Source organism: Camarhynchus parvulus, unplaced genomic scaffold (genome assembly GCF_901933205.1).
Source record: "Camarhynchus parvulus unplaced genomic scaffold, STF_HiC, whole genome shotgun sequence".
NCBI lineage: Eukaryota > Metazoa > Chordata > Aves > Passeriformes > Thraupidae > Camarhynchus > Camarhynchus parvulus.
This window is the reverse complement of record NW_022148292.1, coordinates 189,726-204,560: the sequence shown is the minus strand read 5'-3', so window position 1 is coordinate 204,560 and position 14,835 is coordinate 189,726. Positions and strand designations below refer to the sequence as shown.

Genomic DNA, 14,835 nt, shown 5'->3' with positions numbered 1-14,835 from the left:
TGGCGGGGTCTGAGGGGATATTTTTGGGGATTTGGGGGGGTCTGGGGGGAATTTTTTGGGGTTGATTTTGGGGGGGATCTGAGGGGATTTTGGGGGATTTTGGGGGGTCTGGGGGGATTTTGGGGGTCTCGGGATTTTAGGGGGGGGGTCTGAGAATTTCGGGGGGGGGGTCTGTGAAGATTTGGGGGTGAATTCCCAGGACTGGGGGGGTCCTGAGGGGCTCTGGGGGTCGGTAACGGGGGGGATGCCGTGCTCAGCTCAGCGGTGCCAGTAACGGGATAGTGGTGCCGGGGGTCCCGGTTCCGGTCTGGGGGTCCCGGTCCCGGTCTGGGTGTTCCGGACCCGGTCTGGGTGTTCCGGACCCGGTCTGGGGGTCCCGGTTCCGGTCTGGGGGTCCCGGTCTGGGGGTCCCGGTCCCGGTCCCGGTCCCGGTCCCAGTCTGGGGGTCCCGGTCTGGGTGTCCCGGTTCTGGTCTGGGGGTCCCGGTCCCGGTCCCGGTCCCGGTCTGGGTGTCCCGGTCCCGGGGTCCCGGTCCCAGTCTGGGTGTCCCGGTCTGGGTGTCCCGGTCCCGGTCTGGGGGTCCCGGTCCCCGTCTGGTTGTCCCGGTCCCGGTCCCGGTCGGTGTTCCGGACCCGGTCTGGGGGTCCCGGTCTGGGGGTCCCGGTCCCGGTTCCGGTCCCGCTGTCCCCACCCCCCCTCACCCCCCAGCCCCGCAGGTGCCTCCCCCCGTTCCCCCCGGTGCCGGGGGGCGGGTACCGGGCCGGGGGGAGGCGCCCGGGCGCGCCCGGCCCCGGTGCCCGGGCGGCGGCGGAGCCTCCCCGGTGCGGGCCGGGCGATGGCGGCCCCCCGGGGCGGCGGGAGCGGCTGCGGGCGCTGGCGCTGGGCCGGGGGGCGCTGGGGCTCGAGACCCTCCTGGACCTGCTGCTGGGGCTGGCGGGGGGGCTGCGGCACCGCCTCCAGCACCGGGACCCCCCCCGGGACACCGGGGACACCGCCGGCAACGGCGGCGACAGCGGCGGCGACAGCGACAGCGACAGCGACAGACACGTCCGGGACTTTCTGAGCTGGGGTAACGGGGCACCGGCACCGGCACCGGCACCGGGACGGGGGGGTCCGGTCGGGCTGGGGGGCACCGGGACCGGGAACGGAACGGGGGCGCGGATTGGGGGGTTCGGGACCGGGAACGGGGGCACCGAGACTGGAACGGGGGTCCGATCGGGGGTGGGGGGTCGGGACCGGGAACGGGGGCGCGGATTGGGGGGGTTCGGGACCGGGAACGGGGAGTGGGACTGGGGGGTTCGGGACCGGGGGGGCACCGGGACCGGGACTGAGAGGGGGGTCGGACTGGGGGCACCGGGACCGGGACCGGAGCAGGGTCCGGGACTGGGGGCGCCGGGACCGGGATGAGGGGCTCAGATTAGGGGGTCCAGGCTGGGGGGCACCGGGACCGGGACCAGAACGGGACCGGAACGGGGGGGTCGGATCGGGCTGGGGGGCACCGGGACCGGGACCGGAACGGGGATCGGGCTGGGGGAGTTCGGGACCGGGAACAGGGGGGTCGGACTGGGGGGGTTCGGGTTGGGGGGCACCGGGACGGGACCGGGAACAGGAGGGCGGTTCCGGGTGTGGGACCGGGACTGGGACTCGGATTTGGGGGGTCCGGGCTGGGGGGGCACCGGGACCGGGGACTCGCACTGGGGGGGTCCGGAACCGAGAACAGGGGGTCCGGTACCGGGGGGGTTCGGGATTGGGGGTTCCGGGACCGGGGACCACGACCGGGACTGGGAATTCCGGGACCAGGAAGTTCGGGATTGGGGGTCCGGGACCGGCGGTGTCCGGAACCGGGGGCGTCCGGGCTCGGGGGTTCGGAACTGACTCGGGGCGTTCGGAACCGGGCTCGGGACCGCGGGGATCCAGAACGGGGGATCGGGCCCGGGGCTGTCACGGGCGGGGGGCACCGGAACGGTTCGGGCCGGCAGGGCCCGGGACTCCGGTTCGGGGCGGGGTCCGGACCGGGCGGGCCGGTACCGGGGGGGTCCTGCACGCGGTGGGGGAGGGGCACGGGGGATCCCGGTGGGGGGGCGGTTCGGGATGGGGGAGTTCTCTGAACCGGCACCGGGCCGGGGAGCGGGTCCGGGTCCGGTCGGTACCGGCAGGTGGAAGGCGGGGGGCGACACCTGCGGAGCCCCCACCGGACCTCGGGGTCATTTTGGGGCGGGGGGGGCAGTGGGGGGGTCCCGATGTCGGGGTCATTTTGGGGGGGGCAGTGGGGGGGTCCCGATGTCGGGGGTCATTTTGGGGGGGGCAGTGGGGGGGTCCCGATGTCGGGGTCTCAGGGTGGGGGGGGCAGTGGGGGGGTCCCGATGTCGGGGTCTCGGGGTGGGGGGCAGTGGGGGGGTCCCGATGTCGGGGTCATTTTGGGGCAGTGGGGGGGTCCCGATGTCGGGGTCTCGGGGTGGGGGGGGGGCTCGGCCGCCGTGGCCCGGGGGGGGGATGGGGGGGCCCGGTGGGCGGGGGGCCCCGGCGGCGCCGCTCCTTTTCTGGGCACGGCGGGCCCGGTTCCCCCGCGGGCGGCGATCGCTGCGCGGCCATAAATGGGCTGCGGGTGCGCGGCCGCCCCCCCCCCGCGGCACCCGGGGTGTCACAAACCCCCCCCCAACCCAACCCAACCCAACCCCACCCCCGGAACCCTCCCTGCCCAAGCCCCGCTGCACTTCCCGCCCCCGAAAAAAATTCGCTGGGATTTTCCCTCCCAGCCCCCAAAAAAATATTCCCTGGGATTTTCCCTCCGAGCCCCCAAAAAAATATTCCCTGGGATTTTCCCTCCGAGCTCCCCCCCCCAAAAAAATATTCCCTGGGATTCCCTCTCTGAGCCCCCCCCACCAAAAAATATTCCCTGGGATTTTCCCTCCGACCCCCGCAAAATAATATTCCCTGGGATTCTCCCTCTGAGCCCCCCAAATTCCCTGGGATTCTCCCTCCAAAACAGAAGCCCCCCCCAATCTCCTCGAGACCCCTCCCATAATCGCTCCCCCTGACCGGTTCCCCCTGACCCGGTCCTGTCCCAGTTCCCCCTGACCCGGTCCCGGTTCCGTTCCCCCCCCGACCCGGTCCCGGTTCCGTTCCCCCCTCTGACCCGGTTCCGGTTCCGTTCCCCCCTCTGACCCGGTCCCGGTTCCGTTCCCCCCGACCCGGTCCTGGTTCCCCCTGACCCGGTCCCGGTCCCGGTTCCGTTCCCTGACCCGGTCCCGGTTCCGGTTCCGTTCCCCCTGACCCGGTTCCGGTTCCGTTCCCTGACCCGGTCCCGGTTCCGTTCCCCCCTCTGACCCGGTCCCGGTCCCGGTTCCGTTCCCCTGACCCGGTCCCAGTTCCGTTCCCCCCTGACCCGGTCCCGGTTCCGTTCCCCCGACCCGGTTCCGGTTCCGTTCCCTGACCCGGTCCCGGTTCCGTTCCCCGACCCGGTCCCGGTTCCGTTCCCCCTGACCCGGTTCCGTTCCCCCCCTGACCCGGTCCCGGTTCCGTTCCCCCCTGACCCGGTTCCGGTTCCGTTCCCCCGACCCGGTCCTGGTTCCCCTGACCCGGTCGGTCCCGGTCCCGGTTCCGTTCCCTGACCCGGTCCCGGTTCTGGTTCCGTTCCCCCCTGACCCGGTTCCGGTTCCGTTCCTGACCCGGTCCCGGTTCCGTTCCCCCCTCTGACCCGGTCCCGGTCCTGGTTCCGTTCCCCCTGACCCGGTTCCGTTCCCCCCTGACCCGGTCCCGGTTCCGTTCCCCCCCAGCCGAGCCGGCGGCCGCGCAGGTCCAGGAGCTGCAGCTGCAGCGCGGAGACTTCGAGATCCTCAAAGTGATCGGGAGGGGCGCGTTCAGCGAGGTCCGGGGAACGGGGCGGGACACCGGGGAAGCAGGGACACGAGGGGACACCGGGGGACACCGGGGACATCGGGGACACCGGGGGGACACCGGGGACACCGGGGGACAGCAGGGACACCGAGGGGACACCGGGGACACCGGGGGACATCGGGGACACTGAGGGGACACCGGGGACATCGGGGACACCGGGGGACATCGGGGACACTGAGGGGACACGGGGACACCGGGGACATCGGGGAATGGGGGACACCGGGGACACCGGGGGACACGGGGTGGCACCGAGATCCTCAAAGTGATGGGAGGGTCGGTTCTGAGGTCCGGGGACACCGGGGACACCGGGAACGGGGACACCGGGGGGACATCGGGGACACTGGGGGGGACAGCAGGGGACACCGGGGGACAGCGGGGACACCGGGGGACAGCGGGGACACTGAGGGGACATCGGGGACACTGAGGGGACACCGGGGACACCGGGGGACACTGGGGGGACACCGGGGGGACACGGGGGTGGCACCGAGAGCCTCAAAGTGATCGGGAGGGGCGCGTTCAGCGAGGTCCGGGGACACCGGGGACACCGGGGGACAGCAGGGACACTGAGGGGACACCGGGGACATCGGGGACACCGGGGGACACTGGGGACACCGGGGGACACCGAGGGGACATTGGGGACACCGGGGGACAGCGGGGGACAGCGGGGACACTGAGGGGACACGGGACACCGGGGGGGCACGGGGCACGGGGACACCGGGGACACTGGGGGACACCGGGGACACCGGGGGGCAGTGGGGGAGGATGAGGGGAGACCGGGGACATCGGGGGTGCCATGAAGATCGTGAACCAGTGGGCCATCGCCGCGCCAGGTGGCGGTGGGAGGACTGGGGAGACCTGGGGACACTGGGACATGAAGATCATGGGACACATGGGGGACATGCTGGGGCACACAGCGGAGAGGTGGGGACACCTGGGGACACCTGGGGACACTGGGGACACCTGGGGACACCTGGGGACACTTGGGGACACCTGGGGACACCTGGGGACATTGGGGACACCTGGGGACCCCTGGGGACACTGGGGACACCTGGGGACACTTGGGGGTCGTGCAGGGGACACACAGCGGACAGCTGGGGACACCTGGGGACACAGGGGACAGCTGGGGACACCTGGGGACACTGGGGACACTGGGGACACCTGGGGACACTGGGGACACCTGGGGGTCGTGCAGGGGACACACAGCGGACAGCTGGGGACATGCGGGAGACATGCAGGAGCACGTGGGGATAGTTGTTGGGGACACTTGGGGACACGCGGTGGACACTTGGGGACAGTCGGGAGATGTGTGGGGACACTTGGGACACTTGGGGACACTAAGGGGATGTGCGGGGACATGCAGGGGACATGCAGGGACATGCAGGGGATACTTGGGGACACATGGGGACAGTTGTTGAGGACACGCGGGGACACTGGGGGACACCCAGGGGATGTGTGGTGACACATGGGGACACTGGGGAACACCTGGGGACACACAGGGACACTGGAGGGACACCTGTGGACAGTTGGGGACAATTGTTGGGGGACGTGCAGGGGACACTTGGAGACAGGGACAGTTGGGGACACTCAAGAACACTTGGGGACAGTTGGGGACACGCAGGGACAGCTGGGGACACGCCGGGGATGTGCGGGGACGCTTGGGGACAGTTGTGGACACTCGGGGACGTGAGGCGGGGGATGTCACCGCGGATGAGGGGACACCTTGGGGACAGCGGTGACAGGGGCGCTGTGGGCGTGGCGCCGCCCTTCGCGCGTGCGCAGGTGCCAGCGGTGCCGCTGTCCCTGTCGCTGTCGCCAGGTGTGGCTGTCGCCAGGTGCCAGCGCTGTCCCTGTCGCTGTCCCCAGGTGTCGTGTTTCCGCGAGGAGCGGGACGTGCTGGCCCGCGGGGACCGGCGCTGGATCACACGGCTGCACTTCGCCTTCCAGGACCCGCAGTGCCTGGTCAGGGGACACCCGTGTCACCTGTGTGTCACCTGTGTGTCACTTTCGTGTCACCTGTGTCACCTCCGTGTCCCTTGTGTCACCTGTGCCACCTCCATATCACCTCCGTGTCACCCGTGTCACCTTTGTGGCCCCTGTGTCACCTCCGTGTTCCCATGTCCCCAGGCTGTCCTGTGTCCCTGTGCCATCCCCGTGTCCCCAGTGTCCCCCTGTGCCCATAGTACCTGGTGATGGCGTACTACATTGTCCCCAATGTCCCCAATGTCCCTGTGCTGTCCCCAATGTCCCCAGTGTCCCTGCAGTGCCTCGCGATGGAGTACTACATTGTCTCTGTGTCCCCAAGCTGTCCCATGTCCCCAAGCTGTCCCATGTCCCCAATGTCCCTGTGCTGTCCCAGTGTCCCCATGTCCCCAATGTCCCCAGTGTCCCATGTCAACACACACCCACCACCCCCCCCCCCCCCCCAATCCCCGCAGTACCTGGTGATGGAGTACTACATTGTCCCCAGTGTCCCCATGTCCACAATGTCCCTGTGCTGTCCCCGTGTCCCCAATGTCCCCGCAGTGCCTGGTGATGGAGTACTACATTGTCCCCAGTGTCCCCATGTCCACAATGTCCCCAGTGTCCCCGTGTCCCCAATGTCCCCAATGTCCCCGTGTCCCCGCAGTACCTGGTGATGGAGTACTACATTGTCCCCAGTGTCCCCAGTGTCCCCGTGCTGTCCCCATGTCCCCAGTGTCCCCGTGTCCCCGTGACCACAATGTCCCAATGTCCCCGCAGTGCCTGGTGATGGAGTACTACATTGTCCCCAGTGTCCCCATGTCCACAATGTCCCCAGTAGTCGTCCCCAATGTCCCCGTGTCCCCGCAGTACCTGGTGATGGAGTACTACATTGTCCCCATTGTCCCCGTGTCCCCGTGTCCCCAATGTCCCCGCAGTACCTGGTGATGGAGTACTACATTGTCCCCATTGTCCCCGTGTCCCCGTGTGACCCCAATGTCCCCGCAGTACCTGGTGATGGAGTACTACATCGGCGGTGACCTCCTGACCCTGCTGAGCAAGTTTGGGGACCGGCTGCCGCTGGCCATGGCCCGGTTCTACCTGGCCGAGCTGGTGATGGCCAACGACTCCGTGCACCGCCTGGGCTACGTGCACCGGTGGGACATGGGGGCAGCGAGGGGACATGGGGACACTGGGGACATTGGGGACATTGGGGACACTGGGGACATTGGGGACATTGGGACATTGGGGGGACATGGGGACATTGGGGGCATTGGGGACACTGGGGACATTGGGGGCATTGGGGACATTGGGGGCATTGGGGACACTGGGGACATTGGGGGCATGGGGACATTGGGGACACTGGGGACATTGGGGATATTGGGGACATTGGGGACATTGGGGACATTGGGGACATTGGGGACACTGGGGACATTGGGGACATTGGGGACATTGGGGACATTGGGGACACTGGGGACATTGGGGACACTGGGGACACTGGGGACATTGGGGACATTGGGGACATTGGGGATATTGGGGACATCGAGGGGACATGGGGACATTGGGGGCATTGGGGACACTGGGGACATTGGGGATATTGGGGATATTGGGACATCGAGGGGACATGGGGACATTGGGGACATTGGGGGCATTGGGGGGATTGGGGACATTGAGGGGACAGTGGGGACATTGGGGACACTGGGGACACTGGGGACATTGGGGGCATTGGGGGCATTGGGGACATTGGGGACAGTGGGGGCATTGGGGACACTGGGGACACTGGGGACATTGGGGGGATGTGGGGACACGGCAAGGACGTTGAGGGACATGGGGGGACAGGGGACACCCAGGACAACAGGAGGGACGTGGAGGGGACTGGGGGGCTCTTGGAGACGGGTGGGGGGGGTCTGGGGACCATGGCGGGGGGAGGTGACAAAGGCCACCCCCCCCACAGGGACATCAAACCCGACAACATCCTGCTGGACCGCTGGGGACACATCCGGCTTGGGGACTTCGGGTCCTGCCTGCGCCTGGGGCCCGACGGCACCGTGAGTGACACCGGGGGGACACGGGGGGACGTGGAGGGGACACCGGGGGGACACCGGGGGGGACACCAGGGGGGACACAGAGCTCAACCCTACGAGCACCTGGAGAATTCCCCTGGTCCCAGCGCCATGTCCCCAATGTCCCCAAATGTCCCCAATGTGTGTCTGCTGTCCCCACTGTCCCCAATGCCCCAACTGTCCCCAATCCCCCCCAATGTCCCAAATATCCCCAATCCCCCCAATGTCCTGAATGTCCCCAATGTCCCCAACACCCCCAATGTCCCCAATGATGTCCCCGTGTCCCCAGGTGTGCACGCATGTGGCCATGGCCCCAGTCCCCAATATTCCCTGTCCCCAGGTGTGCTCGGCAGTGGCCGTGGGCACCCCCGATTACCTGTCCCCAATGTCCCCAGTGATGTCCCCTTGTCCCCAATGTCCCCAATGATGTCCCCAATGTCCCAATGATGTCCCCATGTCCCCAATGATGTCCCCGTGTCCCCAGGTGCGCTCGGCGGTGGCCGTGGGCACCCCCGATTACCTGTCCCCCGAGATGCTCCTGGCCGTCGAGGACCCCTCGCGCTCCTACGGCCCCGAGTGCGACTGGTGGGCGCTGGGGGTCCTGGCCTACGAGATGTTCTACGGGAGACCCCCGTTCTTCGCCGACACCGTGCTCGAGACCTACGCCAAGATCCTGCACTTCCAGGTGCGCGCTGGGATGGACTTGGGGGCACTGGGATGGACTGGGGGGCACTGGGGAGCACTGGGATGGACTGGGGGGCACTGGGGAGCACTGGGAGAGACTGGGATGGACTGGGTGGCACTGGGGGGCACTGGGGAGCACTGGGGAGCACTGGGGGGCACTGGGAGACATTGGGGAGTACTGGGTGGCACTGGGATGATACTGGGAGGGCACTGGGAGGCACTGGGACCATACTGGTCAGCACTGGGGTGATACTGGGACCATACTGGGGGGCACTGGGACCATACTGGAACCATACTGGGACCATACTGGGGCCATACTGGTCAGCACTGGGACCATACTGGAACCATACTGGGGCCACACTGGTGGGCACTGGGACCATACTGGGACCATACTGGGGCCATACTGGGGTCATACTGGGGCCATACTGGAACCACACTGGTGGGCACTGGGACCATACTGGGGTCATACTGGGGCCATACTGGTGGGCACTGGGACCATACTGGGGCCATACTGGGGCCATACTGGTCAGCAGTGGGACCATACTGGGACCACACTGGTGGGCACTATGACCATACTGGAACCATACTGGGGCCATACTGGGGCCATACTGGAACCATACTGGGGCCATACTGGGGCCATACTGGGGGGCACTGGGACCATATTGGTGGGCACTGGGACCACACTGGTGGGCACTGGGGCTATACTGGGGCCATACTGGGGCCATACTGGGGCCATACTGGGACCATACTGGTGGGCACTGGGACCATACTGGTGGGCACTGCTCGGGCTCCATTCTCCCCCCAGGACCACCTGCACCTGCCGGACACCGATGACGATGATGATGGCGGCGATGGCGACGACACCGCGGCCCCGGGCGTCCCGGCGGCTATGCGGGGCTCGTGGGCCGCGCTGGGCGCCGCGCCTGGGCCACGGGGCGCGCACTGGGCGCTGTTCGCGGGCACGCGCTGGCGCGCGCTCCGCCGCTGCCCCGCCCCCTTCGCCCCCAGCGCCGCCGGCGCCACCGACACGTCCAACTTCGACGTGCTGGACGATTGCCTGAGCCAGCCGGTGAGTGAGGGGTTAAACCCGGGGTTAAACCCGGGACAGACCCGGGATAGATTGCCTGAGCCAGCCGGTGAGTGAGGGGTTAAACCGGTTAAACCGGAAACCGGAAAACCCGAATAGATGCCTGAGCCAGCCGGTGAGTGAGGGGTTAAAGCCGGATAAACCCGAATAGACCCGGATAGATTGCCTGAGCCAGCCGGTGAGTGAGGGTTAAACCCGGGTTAAACCGGGATAACGCGATAACCCGATAATGCCTGAGCCCGGTGAGTGAGGGGTTAAAGCGGGATAAACCCGAATAGACCCGGATAGATTGCCTGAGCCAGCCGGTGAGTGAGGGGTTAAACCCGGGACAGACCCGGGATAAACCCGGAATAGATCCCAGATAGATTGCCTGAGCCAGCCGGGGTGGGGGTTAAACCGGACAGACGGGAAAACGAATAGATCCCAGAAGATTGCCTGAGCCAGCCGGTGAGTGAGGGGTTAAAGCCGGGTTAAACCCGGGACAGACCCGGGATAGACCCGGGATAGATTGCCTGAGCCAGCCGGTGAGTGAGGGGTTAAACCCGGGACAGACCCGGGATAGACCCGGGATAAACCCGGAACAGACCCGGGATAGATTGCCTGAGCCAGCCGGTGAGTGAGGGGTTAAACCCAGGACAGACCCGGGATAGATTGCCTGAGCCAGCCGGTGAGTGAGGGGTTAAACCCGGGGTTAAACCCGGGACAGACCCGGGATAGACCAGGAATAGATCTGGGATAAACCAGTGATAGACCAGGGATAGAGCTGGGATAAACCCGGAATAAACCCGGGATAGATTCAGGATAAACCTGGGATAAACCCAGGATAGATCCAAGATGAACCTGGGATAAACCCAGGATAGATCTGGGATAAACCCAGCATACATCCGAGATAAATCTGGGATAGATCCATGATTAAACCCGGGATAGATCCAGGATAAATCCGGGATAGATCCAGGATAAACCCGCGATAAACCCAAGATAAATCCAGGATTAACCCGCGATAGATTCAGGATAAATCCAGGATTAACCCGCGATAGATTCAGGATAAACCCGGGATTAACCCGGGATAGATTCAGGATAAACCCGGGACTAACCCGGGATAGATTGACCGTTTCCCCCCCCCCGCAGGAGCTGCTGGGGGAGCCCGGGGACCCCCCCGAGCTGGGGCTGCACCTGCCGTTCGTGGGGTACTCGTACGCGCGCGCCGAGCACGAGTGAGCCTGGGGGCGCCCGGGGGGGCCCGGGGGGGTCTGGGGGGTCAGAGGGACCGGGGGGGTCTGGGGGGGGATCCGGGCAGGAATGGGGGGGGGGGGGGTACAGTGGAAAAGGGGGGGACTGTGAGTGGGGGGGGAGGGTCTCCAGGTGACCCCCCTGTGCCCCCCCCGCCCCGTTTTTAGGGATGAGGAAGAAGAGGAAGAGGAGGATGAGGATGAGGAGTGGGACCAGGACACGGCCATGGAGCTGGAGGGGGAGTGGGGGACACCCCCCGAGTCGGGGACCCCCCCGGGCACCGGGACCCCCTTGGCCATAGGGACCCCCCCGCGCAAGGGGACGCCCCCACCCCCGGGGGCGCTCTCGCCCTCCGGACCCCCCCACCCCCCCGGGACCCCCCCCTCAAAAAGAGCCCCCCCCGCCCACGGGACCCCCGACGGAGGGGCCCCCCCAAAAAGGACCCCCCCCGCCCACGGGGACCTCTGAACTCACGGGACCCCCACCCCAAAAAGGGCCCCCCCCGCCCTCGGGAACGCCCCCTCCCCAAAAAGCGCCCCCCCCAACCCCCAAGGGCGCCCCCCCCCAGCAATCCCATCCCCCACCCAAAGCCCCTCCCCCTCCCCAACCCGCGGGGCCCGCCCCGGCGGCGCCGCCCCCCCCCCAAAAAGGGGTCCCTGCCCCACAAGGGTCTCCCCCCCCCACGGCCGCCGCCCCCCCCCAAAAAGCGGCGCCCCCACCCCAGGGACCCCCCCCGGCCAAGGGGGCCCCCCCGAGGACGCCCCCCCCGGGCACGGAGCCCCCCCGGGCACCGCCGGTACGCGGGGAGGGGGATTTGGGGCGGGGGGCGGAGTCCCGGAACTCGGGGAGGGGGCGGGGGGTGCTGGGGAAGGGGCGGGAGCCCCGGAATTTCGGGAATCCCGGGAATTTCGGTGTCGACGGAGGGGGGGGAAAGGGGGCCCGGGGTGGGGTCCCGAATCCCGGGGGTCCCGGTTCGGGGGGTCCCGGTTCGGGGGATCCCGGTTCGGGAGGTCCCGGCAATCCCGGGGTCCCGGTTCGGGGGGTCCCGGTTCGGGGATCCCGCTCGGGAGGTCCCGGCAATCCCGGGGTCCCGGTTCGGGGGGTCCCGGTTCGGGGGATCCCGGTTCGGGAGGTCCCGGCAATCCCGGGGTCCCCAGCCAGACGCGGTTCCCGCAGGTGGCGGTGGCGGCCCCGGTCGCGGTCCCGGCGGCGGTGCCGGTGTCGGTCCCGGTGTCGGTGTCGGCGGTCCCGGTCGCGGTCCCGGCGGCGCCGGCGGTGCCGGTGTCGGTGCCGGTGCCGGAGCCGGTGCCGGTGTCGGTGCCGGAGCTGCGGGAGGCGCTGGCCAAGGAGCGGCGCGGGCGGGAGGAGCTGGAGCGGGAGCTCGGGAAGCTGCGGGCGGCGGGGCAGGGGCTGGCCCGGTACGGGAGGGGACACCGGGGGGACAACGGGACCGGGAGGGGACAGCAGAGACACCGAGGAGACAACGGGGACACCGGGGACACTGAGGGGACACCGGCGGGACAGGGGGGACAGCGGGACAGGATGGGGACAGCGGGACCGGGAGGGGACAGCGGAGACACCGGGGGGACAAGGGGGACACCGGGGACAGCGGAGACACCGCGGGGAGAACGGGGACACCGCGGGGACAACGAGGACACCGGGGGGACACCGGGGACACTGAGGGGACACCGGGGGGACAGCAGGGACACTGCGGGGACAGCGGGACCGGGAAGGGACAGCAGGGACAGCGGGGACACCGCGGGGAGAACGGGACACCGGGGGGACAGGGGGGACAGCGGGACCAGGAGGGGACAGCGGAGACACCGAGGGAACAACGGGGACAGCGGGACCGGGAAGGGACAGCAGGGACAGCGGGGACACCGAGGGGACAACGGGGACACCGGGGGGACAGGGGGGACAGCGGGACCGGGAGGGGACAACGGGGACACCGCGGGGAGAACGGGGACAGTGTGGGGACAGCGGGACAAGGAGGGGACAGCGGGGACACCGAGGGGACAACGGGACAGGATGGTGACAGCGGAGTGACCCCGGGCCTGTGGGCGTGGGTGGCACTGGGGACCGGGAGGTGACACCGAGGGTGACATCAGGGTGACAATCACCACCGGGGAGGTGACACCAGTGCCACCGGTGGGGACAGTGACCCCGCGGCCATCGGGGACCGAGGGGGGTCCCCAGGGGGGGTCCCCGCGGTGTCCCCAAGTGTCGCCTCCCTCCAGGCGCCTGCAGGAGGCCGAGAGCCGCAACCTGGAACTGGAAGCGAAACTGCGGCGGCTGCAGAGCGACCCCCCCGGGCCCGGCCCCCCCGCGCCGCAAGGCAAGGACCCCCCCAAAAAAATCCCAGTGACCCCCCCCCAAAAAATCCTAGTGACCCCCCCAAAAAATCCCAGTGACCCCCAAAAATCCCAGTGACCCCCCGAGCAAAATCCCAGTGACCCCCAAAAAATCCCAGTGACCCCCCCAAAAAATCCCAGTGACCCCCCCAAAAAATCCCAGTGACCCCCCCAAAAAATCCCAGTGACCCCCCCGGAAATGTCCCCAAAATCCCAGTGACCCCTCCCCCAAAAATACCAGTGACCCCCCCCAAAATCCTTGGGGACACCGCCGGGAATGTCCCCAACCCCCCCGGGTGTCCCCAACACCCTCCAGAGCCCCCCCCCCAAATTCCTCGGGTCCCCCCTCGGCCCCTCCCCAGAATATTTTGGGGTTTTTTTTGGGGGGGGGGCAGGACCCTGTTCCCCTCGTCTGAACCCCAAAACCTCCATTGGGGGGCAGGACATCACCCCCTCCCCAAATTTGGGGCTGGGGGGAAGAAACCCCCCGAAATCTGAGACACCCCCCTAAAATCCCACCGGACCCCCCAAATCCGAGACACACCCCCCAAAAGGGGGGGCCCCAATATCTTTTTGGGGGGGGGGGTCCAACCTTGACCAAACCCCCCCCTCCCCAAATTTCCCTTTCAGGAGGCGCGGGGCAGCCCCCCCCCATCGCGGCCCCCCCCGCGGAGGTAAGGGGGGTTTTTTGGGGTGATTTTGGGGGGTTTTGGGGTTTTTTTGGTTTTGGGGTTTTTTGGGGTTTTTTTTTTGGGGGTTTTGGGGTGATTTTGGGGGGGCTGACGCTCTGTGCTCTCTCCGCAGCCCCCCCGGCTTTTCCGCTCCCCCCTGGGGCTGCCCCTGTCCCGGCACCTGCTGCTCTGGGCCCGGGTACGTGGGGCTGTCACTGTCACTGTGTCACCTGTGCCACCTGTGCCACCTGTGCCATCCCTGCCATCCCCTGGCACTGCCATCCCCTGCCACTGCCACTGTCACCCACTGTCACCCATTGTCACACACTGTCACCCTGTCCCGGCACCTGCTGCTCTGGGCCCGGTACGGGCACTGTCACTGTGCACTGTCACCTCACCCTCACTGTCACCATTGTCACACACTTCACATTTCACCCACTCCACCCTCCATCCCCTACTCCACTGTCACCCTTCACCATTTCACCCACTCACCCTGCACCCCTCCACTGCCTGTCACATTGTCACCATTGTCACCTGTCCCGGCACCTGCTCTCGACTGGGGCACTGTCACTGTGCACGTGTCACTTGTCACCCCTCCACCCTCCCTCACTCCACTGTCACCTTCCCCTTCACTCTGCTCTGGGCGGCAGTGGGTTCCTGTCACTGTGACGTTCACTGTTCACCCTCCATCCCTCCACTACCACTGTCACCCCCTGCACCACTGTCACCCATTGTCACCCACTGCCATCCCTCCACCCCCACTCCACTTCACATTGTCACCCATTGTCACCCTGTCCCGGCACCTGCTGCTCTGGGCCCGGGTACGTGGGGCTGTCACTGTCACTGTGTCACCTGTGCCATCCCTGCCATCCCTGCCATCCCCTGCCACTGCC

General features: G+C 67.7%; 1 protein-coding gene across 1 annotated transcript; it reads left to right on the top strand.

Moving 5' to 3' along the window:
- The first annotated feature begins 244 nt into the window (after positions 1–244).
- On the top strand, positions 245–13,769 carry DMPK (DM1 protein kinase). Its single transcript, XM_030970213.1, has 13 exons — positions 245–270; positions 717–1,069; positions 3,777–3,868; positions 5,761–5,856; positions 6,865–7,013; positions 7,811–7,904; positions 8,404–8,604; positions 9,409–9,672; positions 10,819–10,904; positions 11,088–11,162; positions 12,078–12,338; positions 13,029–13,255; positions 13,714–13,769. Exons 1-13 carry the CDS (start codon positions 245–247, stop codon positions 13,767–13,769), a joined length of 1,980 nt encoding a protein of 659 aa, XP_030826073.1.
- The last annotated feature ends 1,066 nt before the right edge of the window (positions 13,770–14,835 follow it).